The 20,061-nt window shown below is 45.7% G+C and overlaps 1 protein-coding gene across 4 annotated transcripts; it reads right to left on the bottom strand.

The window, feature by feature from the left end:
• Positions 1-4,248: 4,248 nt before the first annotated feature.
• On the bottom strand, positions 4,249-16,304 carry SRA1 (steroid receptor RNA activator 1). Of its 4 annotated transcripts, XM_066590692.1 has the most exons (6): positions 16,227-16,243; positions 15,372-15,459; positions 12,516-12,638; positions 8,858-8,994; positions 7,577-7,685; positions 4,249-5,615 (listed from the first exon to the last, which is right to left on the bottom strand). In XM_066590692.1, exons 2-6 carry the CDS (start codon positions 15,421-15,423, stop codon positions 5,416-5,418), a joined length of 621 nt encoding a protein of 206 aa, XP_066446789.1. In that variant the 5' UTR covers positions 15,424-15,459; positions 16,227-16,243; the 3' UTR covers positions 4,249-5,415. The 4 variants fall into 4 exon arrangements, with proteins under 4 accessions (XP_066446789.1, XP_066446788.1, XP_066446790.1 ...); XM_066590691.1 differs by lacking the exon at positions 15,372-15,459 and having other exon boundaries at positions 8,858-9,081; positions 16,227-16,304; XM_066590693.1 differs by lacking the exon at positions 15,372-15,459 and having other exon boundaries at positions 16,227-16,304.
• Positions 16,305-20,061: the final 3,757 nt, after the last annotated feature.

Here is a 20,061-nt window from a genome sequence, read left to right as displayed (position 1 = left end):
TAAAAAATGCCGTGTTTTTTAACGCCACGTTTTACAGCGCTTTAGAATGGCATTTTTGACTGTGTTTGACAGCATTTTAACACACCCCATCATTGCAATGGGTGATGTGCTGCATCAAAAATGCGCTAAACGCACAAAAATAGAACATACAGCGATTGTTTTAGCGCACGTTAGAAATGCTTTGCTACAGCGCTCATCTGAGAAGCCCCATTGAAATGAATGGAGGCTCAATACAGCTAAGCGCTGTAAAAAAAACACCCGTGTGAGAGCGGCCTTAGGCCCCCTGCACATGTGCGGAAATTCCGCGGTGGGATTTCCCGTGGAATTTCTGCTGCTGGAAACCTGCATAGGATTGCGTTAACAAACGCAATCCTATGCAGACAGCCGCGATTTGGCCGCGCAAAATATCGCGCGGCAAACAAATCGTGACATGCTCTATTTCTGTGCGGGGCTCAGATCCCCGCACAGAAATGTCACTCGCCTGCCGCCGGCTCCGGTATGCGCATGCGCCAGCTGCGCGGCAAGCCGGCACATCAAAGAGCCAGAGCCGGCGGGCGTGGGTGAGTACGCGCTGATCCCTGCAGGCGCTTGGGTCAGGTCCCGCGGCAAGAATCCTCCCGCCGGATCGGACCCGCCCATCTGCAGGCGGCATTAGGCTAACTTAAACCCCGCCCCTTAGCGCACTCCCCACCATGAGAATTCCCCAGGGATGAGATGCATATTCATGCACCCTCCACTGTGGTGGCTGTCAGCCGCAGCAGGAGGATCACAGGGTTTCTCCCATTGAAAACAATTGGCGCTGCGATGCAAGATCACGCAGCAAGACAGAACATGCTGCGGTTTGCTTCTCGCATTGCATCACATTGCGGTACCATACAGGAAAACATCGCTCATGTGTATGACCCCATTCAAAAGTATGGAAGTCATATATGTGTGAGATTTGTGTGTCTCAAAACGCACAAATCGCGCGCAACTTTAGCGCCTGTGTAAAGGCATCCTTAGGGATGGAAATGATTTATCTGCAGTACATACTTCTCAATTTAAATTGCTTGCAAAAATTGTTTGGCGCAGACCTGTGGTTTTGCTGTTTCTTTTGATATTTGCTGCGTAACGCCAATCTCCATACACTATCTTGGCGTATATCCACGTGTAATATATGCCAAGATAGGATATGCCACAATTTTTTTTTGCTTGAGTGCTACGCACGTGAAAAATACGCAGGTGTGAGTGCCACAATAAAAATCAATGGGCTATTGGCAGCGTGCATTGCGAGCGTGAAAATTGCATGCATGACGTGCAATGACAATACACCCATGTTAGACTAGGCTTAATCAGTGGGGCTTGAGAAGTCAAAAAGATCCAACTGTACCATATGAGGAGTCCAGTTTTACAAATCATGCAGCATGCACAACCTAGCGGTGGCTACCAGCAGCCATAGCAGGATATTTTCTTGCTTCCATTTCAGGAGACTCCCAGGCCAATTTGAAAGCTCGGGTTTTAGGTTCCTTAAAACTGGAGGTCTATAGTCTAGTAAAATACTGGAGAGCAGCGATATACTGGTCAGTGACCGCTATGAAGTAGACAGCTGATATAGCATCCACTACTGATTACAGAAATTCCACTTCTCAGAATACAATAATGAAAAATATTGAACGTTCTCTAGTGTCTCAGCTTGTTTCACAGCAGACAAGTCACAAGTCAGACTGCATAGCCTCTTTTTTCCATTTAAACGGGAATTGTTCTTCTATATATTTTTCTTCTGCTAGTGGTAGTGAAATATTTAGGGCCTCTGACTTGGAGTAGTTGATTTTCAAATTGGATAAGTGGCCAAACTCCACCAAGTGGCCAAGTTGTTATCTTGGTGCTTCAGTGTGTGGGGTGTGCGGCCTTCATTCCCCATCTCCTGCTCTGTCTCCAGCAGCGCTGATGAGCGTTGCGGTCCCTCCTTGCTGTGCGCCTTCCTTGAGGCTTTCCAGCAGTGTCAGTCCTGTCGTGCTCTGGCTGTGAGCGGTGACAGCCCCATCATTTTCTGCTGGGGGTTCTTTTTCCTGCACGTCGTTACTCACAGCAGCCGCCGCCATGCTGTCTGTGGCCTGCTGCGTTCCCTCTTACTGTGAGCCCGCAAGGTACCTCCATATGCTCTGAGATGGCGGGGAAGCGGTCTGGGACGTAGTCCTTCTCCTCCTATTGTCCGTGTACACAGGATAAGGTTGCCTTTGACATGTATTTGACCTTCTCACTCTCTTGCTAGCAGGAGCAGCAGAGCTTAGCGACCGCTCTTCTCCATTGCCAAACTGCACCCCCACATTCTCATTTTATATACCAACCTTTCATGCAGTGCAGCCTCCTCTCTGATGCTTATCAGGCATCATCCTGTGAGGACAGTTTAGAGGAGTTATCTGGAGAGAGTATTGTGTAAACCGTAGCTCAGCCTGCAGTAAAAAAAAAAAAAAAAAAAAGACAGAATACATACTAGTCCTTCCTAGTTCCCCTGCATTCATGCCCAATGGAGAGGACATCAGAAGACGCCAGTATTATGCATTGAACTGTCACTTTATTAGAGACACCTGCACTTTTCATGCTTGGAGCTTCTCTGCATGGAAGTAAGACATGTGACCCCGGAGCGCAGCATAAAATCATGTGACAAGTTTCCCGTGAATCAGTTTCAGTGTGAATCCAAATTAGAACGGAAAAAAAAAACCTAGTGATCCGAGGAGCTTCAAATAAGGCCTGTATTTCAAAAACTGCCCACTTTTCATGTGTAATGGTGTCAAGAGTATACAGAGAATGATGTGATCAAGGTCCCGGAATTGGTGTTAGGGGGTCACCAGGCCAGAGTGTTATCTCTGCTATAGATTTCTCATACTTCCCATTCACGCATGAATCATCTTGAAGATTTTAGTCCTATGTTGAAAATCCAAATTAAGGACATCCAAGTCTATGCCTTGTCATGTGTGTGTGTGTGTGTATATATATATATATATATATATATATATATATATACATACATACATACATACACACACACACACATACACATATATATATATACACACACACATATATATACACACACACACACTTTGCTCTACTGGCTAATATGGTACCAAATCTTTTCCATTAAGAATAATTCTGACAATAAGACAAACAGGTGATGCAAAGTGCCGTTGAATACACCGCTGGTGCGCACATTTATGTGTCCAAATGCACAACTCGTTGTTCCTTTGCTCGGATAGGCTGTAACAGTCAATAGACAACAATCACACTGCAATGCGGTAACAGAAAGGCAAGAGTCCAAGGGGCAAAAACCGCACAAAAGTTGGATCACTGAACAATAGAAAAGCATCGCCTGGTCAGAAGAATCCAGGCTTCTGTTGCACCATGCTGATGGGAGAGTCAGAAATTGGCGCAAGCAGCATGAAAACGATGAATCCTTGTTGTCAGCTGTCCAGAGCATGTCAATACTTCCATGTAATTTGTGGTAACTACAAGAAGCTTCCTGTCCACATGGGCCGATATTCCTGCCAAACAGATTCAACGCCTAGTGGAATCTATGCTGCAACATATTGCAGTTCAGAAAGCCAAGAGGTTCAATGTTCTACTAGATGGGGGTCTCTAATAAATTGGTCATTAAGCGTCAATAGCAAATGATAGATCAGGAACCTGTTACAAATTATGCATTAGACCCAATGTCCACGTGCAAATTTGATTTGCGAAATTCACGCGGGAGATCCGGAAATCAAGCCACTCATAGAGATGCAAGGGCTCCACAAATGGACTAAAGCATGCGGATTTGATTTGCAGACCTTTTGGTTCGGAAAACAAATTGCAGCAGGCTCCATTTTTGTGGGGTTCCCGCATGGACGGCTTCCATTGCAGTCAGTGGAAGCCATCTGATCTGCGGCCCACCCGCAGATGACACTGCGGACGTTCTGTGGATCCGCGGGAAAGCAAGGGATTAAAAAAAAAATAAAATCTGTACTGCGCATGTCCGACGGCGAGCTGTGAGGACCATGCGTGGTACAGCAAACCTGGAAGCGGAGGGATCCGCGCGGACGCCGCTGCCGCGGAAATGCAGGTAAGCAGGGCTCACTGGCTGTGAGCAGGGCTGGATTCCCTGCACGTTCTCCATGCATGCCGTGGACATGAGGCCTCAGGGTTCAGGATCTACAAATACATATTTTGTCCTCTTATTTTTTCGTACCTTGTTTCATACCTAATTTAACAAATACATGAGTGAAGAAAATATAAAACTGTAAACAAGTTTATTGAAATGTAAGCACAAATCCCCAGAAAACAATGATACGCCAGACGAAACGAATCCCAACTTACATTACAATATCTATGATTACTTTGGAGAGAACAACAGGGGTGATAATCTGCAGGGAATGTTTTCTGCAGGGTCTCCACCGGTTCTGCAAAATAACACTGTGACCCTTTGTTTCCGCGCTGTAAGTGGATCTGTTGTCCTAAAACATTACTGTGTGTGATAAACTCCTAATACTTCTCCCTTTCTTCATTGCCATTAAAAGCTCAGAAAGTAAAGTCTGCTTGTCCTGGAGTCTGCAGCAGCAAAGAAGCAATATATTAAAGTGTGCAAAGGAAGCAACCAATGTGTATAATGAATCATGAGGCGCCGCCGCCATGCTGCTATATTCAATAGGAGTCACAAACATTCTCTGTTTTGGCAACACAACAAAATTCCATGTAATGTCAATGCTGCAGAAATGTGGTGCTCAAGAAGTCATTATACAGAACATCTGCGTTTCCCCCATCAGCAACGCTATCTTTTCTCCTTAGAGAGAGCACCTAGACGGTGAGTGAGGAGACTCAAAAGGCCATTCATGCTGCTTTGGGTAATATGTAAATAAGGGAGATAGAATAATACCTCCACAGTGCCATTTCTGACCCACGTCACAGTCCTCTCACTAGCAAAGCCAGACTCCTACTGTACACTGATGAGGGGCAAACACCCTGAAACAGCTGTCTGTGTATGGAGTCTGGCTTGGCTTTCAATTCACGGTCATTGTTACAAGGCTTGTATAAAGAGTCTAACTTTGACTTGAAGGAATGCTGCCTTCCAACAGGTGGCACTGCGGAGGTATTGTTCCATCTCCCTTATTCCCAATCAGCAATTGACCCCTAAAATCAGTCGCCAGGGACCAAATGGTGATGGCATGTACAAGTCAAAGACTTATTGCCCAACGGGGAATTCCCTTTTAAAGGTCTTTATTCTTAACAACTGCAATTTGTTCAGAAAGCAGTTAAAATTTGACAAAGTTAGTGTTCCTGAATCTATGTCAAAAATAGAAATTCAACAGAAATCTTCAAAATGCCAGACTGGTAATAGATAACCAATGGAATACTATATACAGACTGCATAGCGATGTCCAACAGCACCCATGAGGAATCCTCCTAACTCTCCTGCTTAGTAGTGTCCGTAGTGCCATCTGCTGGAGGTTCATCTTCTGTAGGCGAAGCTTCCTGAGGGAGGTTTCTAGCTTCAGCGATTAAACGTTTTACTCCCACCATCCACTGGCTGACTTCATTGACGTGATCAACCATAAGAGATCGATGAATTTCATCGGCCGAATCCCAATTCTTGTTCTGCAGTTCTAAAGTGTGAAGAAAACATTAACGGAACCAAATGTACTAAGATGTAGAATGTGAGAAGTTGTCGTGGTAACGGGTATTTCTGCACCTTATCAGAATCTGACAAATGATCGCTGCACGATCTCCCTTCATACATACTCAGATGGTGCAGGATGTAACTGCACCTCCTATAGCGTTAAAGGGTTACACATCTCAAACTCAAAAAATGCATAAGAGTAGTGATTATTTCTTTCCGATACTAATATTATAATTTGTATGCTTTTATGAACTTTAGTAAAGATGATTTACATTTACAACTATCGGTCATTGCATTTATGCCCTGGACTTACTCATATAACTATAGAAGGTTGTCTGCGTGTCTTTTCATGTTATTTAGTGGCTTATGTCAAACACAACTAAAGGAACAGAAAGTAAGTCGTTTAATCACTCATTTTTGTCATGATCAACTGGTCTGCTTTCCTTCCTCATGGCATGTCACAGAGAAGAACCTACGTAGAATAAAGGGAAACTGCAAGAAGCAGCAGAAGCAGTTACATGTAAGGCCTCATGTCCACGGGCGGATCGGATTTCACATGGTGGAGCCCGCAGCAGAATCCATCCCAGTCCATGGCTGAGGACACTGCGGGACTTCTACTTACCCATCCGGGTCCTCTCTTTTCTTCACTGTGGTTGTGTGGGGAAGCGCCGGCCGCCACCCCGCCATGCATGCGCAGTGGAATGCTTTTTCTTTTAAACTCATGGAATGGACTTCAATGGAAGCAGTTTGTGCAGGGTCCGCAGTGAAATGGAGCAAAAAGTCCACAAATCAAATCTGCATGCTTTATTTCACTTGCGAACGCCCATGTATACCTATGGGAGGCTTGATTCTGCAAATCAGATCTGCCTGTGGACATTTGGCCTAAATCAGATGACCACTTTGTCCTTCTGCTCAGCTTTATTCTAGAAGGACACTTGAGTCTGTGTCTTGAATATGAGTTCTAGTAAAGCGTCAGTGCAAAATAAAGCTGAGCTGAAGCAGGAAGAGGTTTTCGCATTATACAATTATGGATGCCCTCCTACTCCAGCGTTACTCTGTGCAGGCGCCTCTCAGACATGCCATGGATGAGGAAACCTTCAGTCTACATTATTTACTGGACGTGGGATGCTTGCCAGTAAAATAAGTGCTTAGCATATGCTCTTCTATCTCTTTCTACTATATTGTAGCCAAGCCTTTAAAGGGGAAGTCTAATCGAGGCAGAAGGCGGCTTCGGTTGGCGCCATGGAGACGGGGACGCCAACACCGGAGGGGGTAAGTATATAACTTCTGTATGGCCAATATTTAATGCACGATGTATATTACAAAGTGCATTTATATGGCCATACAGAAGTGTTTAACTTCAATTGCTTTTGCGGGACAACCCCTTTAAACTATTGATGGCCTATGCTCAGAACAGTCGTCAATAGAAGCTCAACTAAGAGTCCACCGCCAAGGACCCGTTCGCTCGGCTGGAGCACAGGGCTGATTTCTGCCAGAAGTAGACGGCACAGATCCCACTGTAGTGGCCGGCCTTGGCATTACAATTACAGTCCCTATTCACTTCAATGGAGCTTTGCCTGTAATGCCAAGCAGGGCCACTAGGGAACAGAGTATGGCAATCTAAACAGAGCTGTCTGCTTCTGACAGAAATCAGCTTCATGCACCTCCACTGGCCTGACCAATAGTTGATTGGCAGGGGTCCCAGGTTGCGAACCCATTGATCTACTATTGATGACCTATCCCTGAGATAACCCATCAGTAGTTTAAAGCTGTACAACCTCTTTAATATACAGCATACATAGCTGCAAGACGGGAATAAGAAAACAAAGAACTGACTGACATGACTTATAGATTTATCAGTGACAGGTGCAAAGTTGCAGATCCAGAGTCAGTGGATAAAATAAGTGATAAAACGACAAAAATCAGATTGCTATAAACCATGCTTACCTTTTACCAACAAGCTCATTCTTTTCTGTACAGATGTGGACAGTTTTCCACCGCTCCACATTTCCTTGAAGACAGCCAACCTCCGCCCAATCTCTGTAAAAACTTGTGTCTGGAAAAACCAAAAAAGCACATTTACCATTTTGGGCTCATGTCCACGAAGGGGTTTTAACCACAAATTATGTGCGCATTGCACGGCCGCGCGTGATGCGGTGAATGGAGGCAATGAAAGTCGATAGACTTTCATTGATCCATTTACACGTGCGTGTTGACACTGCATGTAGATACACAAGAGAAGTAAATAGCAGCATGTTCTATTTGAGTGTACCACGCGGCGTGAGCCCTATACCTTTTTATAGGGTGCGTATGATACGCTGTCCATACACAATACATTACGTATGGGCAGCGTTTTCATACGCATCTCCACTCTGAAACAGAGCGAGGAATACACATGCGCAGGGCACACGGTCTCTGCTGGCAGAGCACATGGTTGCAAAGTGGGTAAAGCACTTTGGGGAGACCCGCAGTGTCTTATGCATACGCCCTGTAGGCATGAGCATTTTTTTTACCGTTCTGGGTTTTCTGTGTGACAAAGCTTAAACTAACTTTTTTAATAACACAAAGAGGCCTTAAAATAAAATGTATATTTATCTCCAGGGTCATCTAATGTTCACTTTACTTTGACAACATGATCCAGTTAGAAGAATTGCATTGGGTCTAAGACTTTTGGACAAGTTGGTGGGGCATTAGTAGGTTTTTTAAAATATATTTTTATTGTTTATTTTAGAATTATTTAGGGTTTTTTGTTTTTCCGTTGATGCTTAGTTTCTCCCGAGGAAAGTCAGTGCGAACTTCACTGCCCTGATAAATGTAACTGTTGTCACAGTCAGGGCTGTGATACGCCGAGCAGCTCTGCAGATAACCATTGTCAAGGTAATTATGGGATCATTGGGGCGAAGAGAGACGGCAACACTATCCCGGCCAATCCATGTCTCCACCCATTCTTGAGGTGGAGACATATTGCACTAATACCCGGCAACACTGCCGTTGTATGAACAGCGCTCACTGACAGCTCTGCATACAGAAATAATCCAGTGGAAATGGTTAAAGAAAAACGATTGCCATAGGGTTTTGTTGGACTTTAACTTGTGCAGCCATCATAGGCTGCAGCGCAAGAATGTGGCCAATATATAGACCTATTCAAAAGGGGTAAAAAATTATCTTACTTGTTACAAACGTAGAAAAACGTATGTATATGAACTGTGTGATAACTGCTTTATTCACCTTAATTGAGTCTTTGCAGGCCTCCAGAGTTTGATTTAACGGAGCCAAAATGTCCTCTACGTCAACAGGAACCTCGTCTTGTGCTTCTCTGGAACACTGCTTGGAGTTATCTATTGTAAGCGGCGACCTCGCTTGTCCTAAGGGGGGAGGACCAGTGTTACTGATGGGAAGCGGGGGCGGCATCATTGGAGGGGTGGAAGATGGAAGGGATTGTGCAGGAGGAACTGAAATGAAAACAATGAAGACTTGTGAATTTCATATTCCATAATTAAATACATGTCAATTTCCAGAAATATGTCCCTAAATAAATCAAAAACATTAGTCCAAGATAGAATAATAAGCAAGGAGTACACAAAGTAGGGTTACCCGTCCCCCTTCCACCAGTATAAAAGTCACATTTGATGCCCAACCCAAACTCAACTTACATATAGCGGTAAGGCAACAGGACAAAAAGCGTAAAAGCTATGAGCCGACTGTACACGGGAGTGAGATCCCAGAAGCCATAGACCCACCCATCAGATAATGATGACATGCCTTAGTTATATGCCATCACTTTCTATGATGAAAAAACTTTGTTAAAGTGACCCTCCAGTGAAAGGCCGGCGGCACCAGATGAGTTGTATTCTGCATGCAGGAGCCACAGCAGAATCCGGATCCCACTGCTGCCGGCGACCGCACATACCTGCCTTTCTTCTGTATTGGAGATGGCCACGGTGGCTCGCCGTCGGTCATGCGCAGTACAGTATAGTTTATTTTTTAAAATTTTTTAAATCTGTGGTTTCCTCGCGCCGTCGCTAGGTGAGGACACGGGCACCCGTGACCTATCTGCAATGTCAATTGCGGATGGGCCGCAGGTCGGACAGCTTTCATTGACTTCAATGAAGCTGTCCGTGCGGAGCCTGCAAAAAGTAGAACATGCTGTGATTTTCCTTCGCTCAAAGAAATCGCAATTCACTTCCGCAAAAGTGTAGGCAAAAACGATTTGGCTTAGGATGTTCTGAATGGTATTTGTTGCGGATCCTCTGTGTGGATGACGACCATGGATTCCACAATGCAAAACCGCTTGTGTGCCACCAGCCAAAAGCAAATGTATAGTTACCATACCTTGTGCCATCCTTATCAACGATCCTGCCACTGTTCGTACGTACTGGTCTCCTGAAACCATCTGCATTAAATGGCTGCTGTAGTCTTAGAATTTTCTAGAAGTGGAGTTTGAGACCCCCCTCGATAGTCCTATGTGACGAAGCTGCAGTGGAAAACCCTTGAGGGGAAGACACAGGTGATGTCATCGGCGCTGGTCCATCAGAAGGGAGAACACGTCTCAGACTTCCTAAGAACATAATCTGAGACTATGGTAGTCATATTGTGAAGACGCAAACGGCGGACCAGAATGCATGAATGGCGTTCGGATCGTTTCATGAGGGGGCACCAAGTATGTATGCGATGTACAGTAAAATGTTGTCTTTAACGGACGGATCACTTTAAAGGGGAAATAAAGCTCTTTAGGACCCGGTTCACACATCGCTCAGTTATCACTTGGATACAGATAGATAAAACAAGACTTTGGCCCTTTTATGTACGGTTATGGAGTGCGCTAAAGCACAACCCGGCTGCCTGTACAGGCTATTAGCATGAGGGTGCATTCAGACGGGCGAGTATGATGTGTGTCTGAGAAACTCAGCTCAATATCGCACTTGCAAAAGAGTGACTTTTCATGCGAGTCTAATGGGTTTGCAGGAAGAGCTCATAGCATTGCTGCATGTGTTCTTCTCATGCGTGAAAATCATGTTTCAGTAGTAAAAATAGAAAAATTCAACAGCGATTTTTTTTTTTGCTGCCATAGGGAATAATAGGTAACTCTTAAACAGAATCACACAAAAGTCGGACATGCTGCGATATTTCTATCGCCTGTGTAATTTAATATATTTTTTCCAAGTGCAATTTCTGTGTATCTCGCAAGGCACAGAAATCCTGAGTGAAAACTGCCCATGTGAATACACCCTACAAAGGGCTTTCCTAGAAAGAACATTTATCACTTAGGCCAAGTGTTAAAAAGAAAAGAAAAACATTTATGTTGTGTCCGAATCTTTTCGTACATGTGCAGCTCCATGTAGCCTTTGTATTTGGTCCATATTCAGGCTGTGAGTTCATTTTTTTTTCTCTGTATGCCATGTATTTTTAATGTCCGCAAGAAAAGAAACTTTTGGCATCCGTGTGCGCTATTGTGTTTTATCTCCCCACGCTGAATTGGCAAGTCTCCTCCGTAAAATCAGAATAATGCGTGCAATGAGCTTTGTCACGCAGTTCGTGTCTGTCTGAGTAAACTCGGTAGCGTGTGTTGCACCGTAGAATAATACGGGTCTGTATGCGGTCTGTGTGTACTCCATTTTTTTTTTAAACGAACTACGCACGGAGGAGAAGAATGCTAGTGTGCTGCAGGCCTTATACTTAGGACTTAATAAACATTGTTTTTGCAAGGAACGATCCTCAGGACCCCAGTGAGCTGGGAGGAGAGGGAAAGAGCAAAACGCATCAGAGGAAGTCAAGACCCAGATGTTATGGATATAGGAGAACAGTAAAAACTACTTGAAGATTCATCTCTGACTGCAAAATCATTAATGCAGGGAGACGATTTACTTACTACTGCATGTGCGGAGCCCAGTAACATGATTGGGAACAAGGATGGGGCCGCATATACAGTTATATCAAGAAAGTGGAGACTCGTTCAGCAAACCACTCGCAGTGTGACGTCCTCTCTAACCAATAGAGGCTAAGAAGAATTCTGGCAATACTAAATTATTACAAAATTCTATAAGAAACAGTTCAAGAAAAGACCAGGAACCTGTATCAGGGCAGAGAAGGACTTGCCATTCCTCTTTAGCCCATCATAAAGGCCCTTTTAGACACAACGATTTTCGCTCAAAAATCGCTCAAAGCCATCTTTTGAGCGATAATCGTTGTGTCTACCTGTACTTACATCGTGCAGTTTTCGTTATCCCGTCGCTTATCGTTGTCTTTCAGCATTCAGTTATCAGGGATTCACAGCGGGATACAGCTGATACTATAATTTCAGCTGTATCCCACTCTCTGAAGACAGGGTGGCTATGAAGAACACAGCGGTCCAGCTCTGTTCTCCATAACCCGCTCGGCTGTATAACAGCCGAGTGCTCCAAGCAGAGAACAGCTGAATGCAGAAGACAAGCTGGGACACTCCGCTTGTCTTCTGCATCCTCCGCTTGGAGCGCCCGGCTGTATAACAGCTGAGTGCTCCGAGCAGAGAACAGCTGAATGCAGAAGACAAGCGGGGGACACCCCGCTTGTCTTCTGCATACTCCGCTCAGAGCGCAAGGTGATCCGCTCAACGTTTGAGCAATTACCTTGCGCTGTAAAAAGAACACAACGATTATTGCTCAAAAGATTTTTTGAGTGATAATCGTGTGTCTAAACTAGCCTTTAGTCAGGGTGTGTTCACAACTAGCTAAAATGCTGTGGATCGTGTTGCAGATTTTGGTGCAGATCTGCAGCAGATTTCACTTTAAAATCAATTGAAAGAGTGAAATCCTGTCCTATTAACATGTCTGGTCTGTTGCTGCACTAATAACTTTACTACAGGTTGAAGTTTTCAGCGTCAGTAAGCGGCGGCTCTGCTGTCCCCTACCTGTCGGACTGCCTTGTAGAGGAGCGGGAACTCTCTTGTTCAGAGGTGTGCGCTTCCCACCTCCTGCAGTCTGCAGTCCATAGGAGAGCTGCGGAGGGTCATTCCAGCCCCGCTCCTGGTTGCCTGGTAAAGAAATGGAAGAAGAGTAAAGTCAATCCATTTTTGGCAAGTAAAGACCGCTAAAACCCCTGTATTTGTCTAAATCTGCTATAAGCCAATTAAGCAGTGGAGGGCTGCCGCACTCACTGGGGGGGGAAGTGATGGGAGGCGAAGTCTACTGCGCCCACTGGGGGAAGTGGCAGGGGCAGCTGCAGTGGCTGTGGGGTCACAATAGAACCCCCATCATTTTGGTATTGTGTATTTTTTTTCTAAAGCCGTTTACCGTGTGGCAGAAATGTGATGTTTTAATAGTTTGGTCTTTTTCACACAATTTTTAAAAATTATTTAGACTTTATGTAAAAAATAAGAAACACGTGTTTTTAATCCGTATAGCAAACAATGTTGTAAGATACACGTCATCAATATATATACGGTGTGTGTGTGTATATATATATATATATATATATATATATATATACACACATACATACACACACAAACACAGTTTTATAATCGTGAGCGCAATTTAAATATTCAGAGCGCTTCACAGCGCATGAGCCGCTTCTGCTTATCTCCTCCCCTCGTAGGGTTAAGGACCCTTTCTATGCCATAATAGCTAAACGAGGTCAAATCCTGATCATGCACATTTAAACTAGGAAATTAAGGGGAAGAATCTCCGAACAAGCTGTGGATGAGAATAGTGCGGCAGATAGACACGTCTGGAGCAGCTAAATATTTTTTAAATGCCCATAATCAGGATTTGACCTCGTTTAGATATTATGGCATAGAAAGGGTCCTTAACCCTACGAGGGGAGGAGGTAAGCAGAAGCGGCTCATGCGCTGCAAAGCAATCTGAATATTTGAATTACGGCTTACAATATCCATTTGAATTAAATTATAAAACTGACTTAGTGTATGTATGTATATGTATATATATATATACACACACACTCTCTGGTAACGTTGTTTAGTCTCTGCTGGGCATTAACGCAGTTAGTACATCACATGACTGTTTTCGTGCTTCCTGATTGGTGGGGATTGCTTTTAATGTTTAAAATTCCATTGTTAGAATGCCATGAGAGAGCGGTTTCACATCCGCGTTGGAACCTGCAGTCAGATCCGGTTCAAAATAACGGAAGAAAAAGCTGTCTAAAAGCCGGGCAGCTGAGCAGAAACCAAACGGATCCCGTTATAGTCAAGGGAGTCCGTTCGGCGCTGTTCAGGTCCGGCCGTTCGGCCATGGAGATTCCTCTTTCCTGCTCCCTTAACGGAGAAGGAACATGGAGCCTGGGCGCAGATGTGAAACCACCCTAAGGCTGGGTTCACACGGGGCGTATTCCCGCCAGAAATCCTGCGGTTTGGTTGCAGCAAAAACCGCAAGATTTGCGCCGGGAGAACTGTCGCGGAAAAAACACGGCGGCTTTGAAGCGGCCCGGCCACTCGCTTTTCCGTTGCGGCCGGCGCTCCTATAGAGGAGAGCGCAGTCGCGACGGAAAGAAAAGATAAATAGACATGCTTCATACTCTGAAACCGCGCCTGCGGCGGCCGCAGCCGCGGTTCCAGCCTGACTTACCGCAACAGATTGGCCATCCCGTGTGGACGAGATTTCTGAGAAATCTCGTCCACATGGCTGGCTAATCCCGAGATTAGCGGCCATGGGCGGATTTGCCGCGGCGAAATTCCACGCGGCAAATCCGCCCTGTGTGAACCCAGCCTAAGGCCGGATACACACGGGCGAGTTCGACTGCCAACGAGCGTTTATTATGCAGATGCGAGGGGTTTCCCATGCAAAAATACCTCACACTGTAAAATTGCGATCCTCAGGCGCGTTTCACGCACGTTAGAGGATCACAAGCGTTTCCCATCGTGAGCGCCATGCGATGTCTTTTAAGGTTCCATTGCAAACAATAGGGGAGGAGTTCCGTGGGAGCGCCAAAGATAGAACATGCTGCGATTTCTTTTTCTCTTGCAGCATCGCTGTGAGGCTACCTACATATGTTATTATACATTAGAGCTTCTCGGCCCGATATCGCGCTCACCAGCAGTTTTCACACCGATGCAAGTTTTTCCGGCAAAAAAACCTCCCATCACTTCTGTGAAGTAGCGATTAGAGATGAGCGAGCGTACTTGCTAAGGCAAACTACTCGAGCGAGTAGTGCCTTATTCGAGTACCTGCCCGCTCGTCTCTAAAGATTCGGGTGCCGGTGGGGGAGAGCAGGAAAGAACGAGGGGGGGGGATCTCTCTCTCTCTCCATCTCTCGCCTGCTCACTCCCGCAACTCACCTCTCACCCGTGCCGGCAGCCGAATCTTTAGAGATGAGCGGGCAGGTACTCGAATAAGGCACTTCATGCTCGAGTAGTTTGCCTTAGTGAGTACGCTCGCTCATCTCTAGTACCGATCCTCCGCTGGCGGCTTTCATGTGCATTAGAGGATCACAAATGTTCCCCACTGTTCTCAGCGGGAAGCCTCGCATGCACAAGCCACGCCACAAGATGTGCTTTACTGTCCCGTTGTGAACAACGGGCGATGCATTCCAAGGGCCGCGAAAAGATAGGTCGGATGAGACTTGCGAGTTCCCCAATGCACAAATCTCATGCGAGTTTCTCAGCCTGTGATATCGGCCAGCAGGAGGGTGGGATTCTGCTGTGGGCGCCCGCATGTGGTGTCCGATCCACCTGTGGACATCGGGCCTTAGTCCTCATGTCCATGGGCACACGCGATTCCACCTGTGCCCGCAGCCATGGACATTTTCCCACCTGTCGGGCTGCGGTGCGGCTCTTCTCCATCCCGGTCGGATCTCACACTCATAAACCCGCAATTTTTCTGTGACTGAGAAAACTTTTGCTAGAAAAAACACATGGAGTAAATATACGGGCGATTTTCACGCCCTCGAGAGAAAAAAAGAAAAAAAAAGAAAAATAGACACGTTCTGATACTTCTATTGGAAAGAATGCATCACATTCTCTTGCTGATCGTATGGCGTGCAAGCGTGATGCGACTTTTTTTCACACACAACGATAGGAGATTCTCCAACAGAATCACCCAATAATAGGACAGCTGCGACCTCTCTATCTCGCACTACCGCTACGAGAGAAAAAAAAAAAAAAAAAAAAAAAAAAAAAAAAAATCGCTCGTGTGTATTACCTCGCTGAAAATAATGGGGTCTTTTCACGCGCAATTTTTTGGGGATGTCTAACACGCAGAAATTCACTGTGTAAATACGGCCTGAGGGCGCGTTTACAGAAAATGGCGCACGTTATTTGCAAGTGGAAACGATGCAGATTTTGGTCTGCGGTTTTTCGCTGCGACCGCAGTGCTCTAGCGAAAGGGAAGCTGTACGGAGACTGGTTGCTACGGGCAACAGTGGTTTACTTTCACACACACACTCCGTAAAGCGGTCCTGTAAGGCGCTGCGAGACGGTCAGCAACTTTACCAGGGTTGTATGTAAAGGTCAACGCAAACTAGAAAAAGGCTGGTGCTTGTAGTACTTCTCCTAAGTATAGGGGTCCACAGGGCACACTGGTGGGTGCGGACAGGGACAACAAGGAGGAGAGCCTACCCCCTGAGCCCCCCACAGTGCAGATAGTGCCCCCCGCAGCAGTCCTCTTACCCGGCTTCACATACAGATCAGCCATCTCTCCCTCCCTCTCAGGAAGTGCCCTGCTGTCACTGCTCTTTTTTTTTCTTTTTTTTTCCCATCAAAGCTTTATTTGTTCATTTCATTACAACACTCCGCTGGTTCCTGGCTGGTGTATGCCTTACAGCTGCAAATAGCAGAGCGATACGTCTCTGAGTAACCGTACAACAGGCCCTTCCCGACTGCAATGGGGAAATGGAGGAAAACGTACACAGTCCCTGGAGATCCGCTGCTTCCTGCACACGAGCGGAAATCAATTGCGATTTCCGTTCACGGAGGAAAAATCGCAGCATGCTCCATTTTCATGCGGGCTCTGCACTGACAATTTCCATTAAAGTCAATAGAAGCTGTCCGACCCGTAGCCTGCCCGCAAAGAACATTGCAAATAGGTAGCGGATTCCGTATCGTCGCTTAGCGACGGCACAAGAAAAGAAAAAAATCTGTACTGCACGTGTGCGACAGCTAACCTCTGCGTCCATTCGCAGTACAGAAAATACGGCGACAGAGCATGTATGTGTGGACGCCGCTGCTGCCAGACCCAAAATCTGCATGCGGAATCCGGCTTTTCCGTGTGCAGGAGGCCTAAGCGTGTTTCGCATGTGCAATTCGTAGAGAATAGAAACCATTGATTTCAGTGGATTCCTTCTCATTACTGTTTTTTGCTTGCGCAAATGGGAGGTGCCCTCAGTACACGCGCAAATAAAGAATATGTTGAGAAAGAACACGTTGAACCTCATTAGGCTAAGTAGCCTTTCAAACCAATGAAGAGGCGTGCTGCGCGCGTGTGAACTGGCCCTGAGTGCGCTAAAAGTACAGTATTATGCGCCAATACGCGTGCAATTCCACCTCGTCCAACCTCATTCACTGTGCAAATACGCTGCGCTGAGGCATGCACAATTGCGCATACACTCTTGAGGAGGAGCCCTTAGGCCTTCACAAGACCATATACGTTTTTACATTCGCCCGTACGCACCATACAGTCGCATGAATAAATTTTTGACCCGATCGAATCCTGAGTTTAATTGGCGTATTTTAAGCCATCCGCATGGGACGCCGCTGCGTGAATGTTCAAAAAGACACTGAACCCAACGATCGGCAGAAATGCTCGGAATGTCAATCAATGCTTAATTAGGGCGAGCTGTGCTCTTTCCCCAGCGGTGTACGCAGTGTACCCCCCCTCCCTTTTTTCCAGCTGCCATAGAAGTCTATAGGAGCTTCCAGCGTATGACGGTGAAAGATAGGGCGAGCCCTGTCATTTCACGCGGCGTATAACATATATGACCAAAAAAGGTCGAGTAGGTGCTACTTTTTCGTGTGAGAAAAAAACTCGTTCGTCTGAATGAAGCCATTGAAATCCAAAGCTTCGCATGGTCGCGTTTTATGTATGACTTTTTTAACGCGCTGAAATGCCCGCGCAAATGCAGACATCTGAATAAGCCCTTAGGGCTATAAATGAAGGCAGCCCTCTACTAACAGCTCTAGGGTGCATCCACACAGATACGCAGTCCCCTTGCACTGTCTACCTATCAGCTACCTAAATACGCCGTGTATTTACGAACGTCAAAAATGCACAAATTTGCATTGACTCCATACGTAAATGCGCAGCCAGTACACAGCTTCCCTGCGTATTTCATGCATATTTACGCACATTCATTGAGTTCAACGGGCTTCTACAGTGTGTATTGCGCACAAGATAGGACATGCCACGAATTTCTTCATGCGAGAAAAAATACGCTGCAATGAAAAAAACCTAATTGAAATAAATGGGTTCTATTCACTGCATATTGTGCGCGTACTATGCGGCGTATTTACCCTCGCAAGCCTGCATGCACATGCAGTGGTTGCAGTGCGGTTAAGACGACATCCAGGTTTTCATGCTGTTGTGCTTGTGGTTGTTCTGCCACCAGATTGAAAACAGCTGCAAGTCCACGCATTGTTTTTCAGGTGTGCTTTTTTTTGTCAACAAGGTTGACAAAACTGCCGAGCGCGGCTGAACTACACTATTTCTATCATTTACATGGAAATTACACAAATAGCGCAGCACACGTCAACGCTCCCTGTGAATACAATCTTAAAGTGGTTGTACCTGAATATCAAATAATCTCCCACCCACAGCATAAGGGATAACTTGTTGATCGTTGAGGGTCCGACCCCTACCGATCTTCAGAAGAGGGGTCCCGTGTCGCCTGTCCTCACTGCAGGGTTACTGCACCTCGCAGTGAGGAGGAGACTGAATGGAACATAAGTGTACTGGCACTGGATTCACTTTCAACGGGACTGCCGGGTATGTGAGCGGCGCACCCATTCAGGTATTTCCGTCACTCCCATTGAAATGAATGGAGCGCTGACTTCGCGCTCTATTCAGAGGGGGAGAAGTGGTTCCCACAGTGACAAGAGAGTGGAACACGAGTCCCACTATTCTTCAGATGGGAAGGGGGCTCAGCAGTGAGACCCCCCACTGATCAGCAAGTTATCCCCTATCCTGTGGATAGGAGATAAAGTGATATTCTGGTATAACCCCTTTAAAGGTGTAGTGGCCCAGAGTTAATGGGGCCCCTCCATAATGTTATGTGTTTGTCCTGTGCAATCATATTGTCAGTGTCTTCTATGTAGTGTGTATTTGATGTGTATTGCACTTCTGCAGCACTGAATGGGTTAACATCTGGGTTATGTCTGAGAAGTGTATCATGTTGTGTGTCATGTGATATATATGTGTGTGTGCAAGGTGGATGCAAAAGGGGAGTTGATAGAGTCAGCAAGAGGAGTTAGCAAAAGTCAGTCTGCTTCTAGTCAGTGAGTGAGCCGTACAGACACCCATCAGTGCGTGGGAAGAATGGGAGAAGTTGAGCGATTCCCTACTGCTTGGCCTGGAATTATTACACCCAGGTTGTGCCAGTGCTACCACTAAGCACTGAGTGAGGAAGGAATTGTTGCTTGGGGAAGGAAGGCTCAGGAAGTGTGAGTGTGTACGGGTAGAGAGTTGGAGAGAGAAAAGGAGAGTTGCCGGGAGTAGGATCTCACAGATAACTGTGACTGTGGATTGTCCGGATTGCCCCGAGTATCCTCCCTGTTACACCACCTTCTCTTGTTGCATCTGTGCCAAAATCTACTGTTGAACCGTTATCAAGTTACAGTAAATGGACATTACCGATCGTTGTCCAGAAAGTATCCCTGTGTATGGACAACAACGTGTTTCACCGCAGAGGGTGGAACAGTGGCATCATGAGTGGCAAGAAGATTCAAGGTAGTGCAGAGAAAAGGTGAGCCTTGTCCATCAACTATTGTGAATGTTGGATCCTGTGTTATCCACATATAAATGATATATTTCATTGTATTCCTGCCTGTGCTGATAATGAGATGACTGCTGAAAAGTTTTCTCTACAGGTGAAGAAGTGTCAGACTGTTATCAGACTTAGTGGTTGGCGTGATAACTATAGGATTTTAGGATTTTTAAAAAAAATATTTGTGATTCTGACATTAATAATTTCAAAAAATCAAATAATTCTTAAAAAAAAATATGTTACAGAGCTCTATACATCTAAAAACCTTTTAATGCCATGGTCACTATTAACTGCGGCATCTAAGGGGTGAAACTGCGCAGATCAGAAGTTTCTCTATTCCAGGCCAATGAAGTAGAAGCTTGACTGTTCTCGTGATTTCAGAAAGCTGAACTTCCTTTCCACCCAGCATAGGACTCCTTTGCTTGCCTAAATTTGCTGCACTATACAAAGGCATATGAGCAGGATTAGAGCCCGTTAGTGACGGCCATTAAATAACGTATTGCCAGTCATTAACAGGGTAATACATT

This window comes from Eleutherodactylus coqui, chromosome 2, assembly GCF_035609145.1.
Source record: "Eleutherodactylus coqui strain aEleCoq1 chromosome 2, aEleCoq1.hap1, whole genome shotgun sequence".
Classification (NCBI taxonomy): domain Eukaryota; kingdom Metazoa; phylum Chordata; class Amphibia; order Anura; family Eleutherodactylidae; genus Eleutherodactylus; species Eleutherodactylus coqui.
Note: the sequence above shows the minus strand (reverse complement) of the source record. Positions and strands in the feature narration are given on the sequence as shown.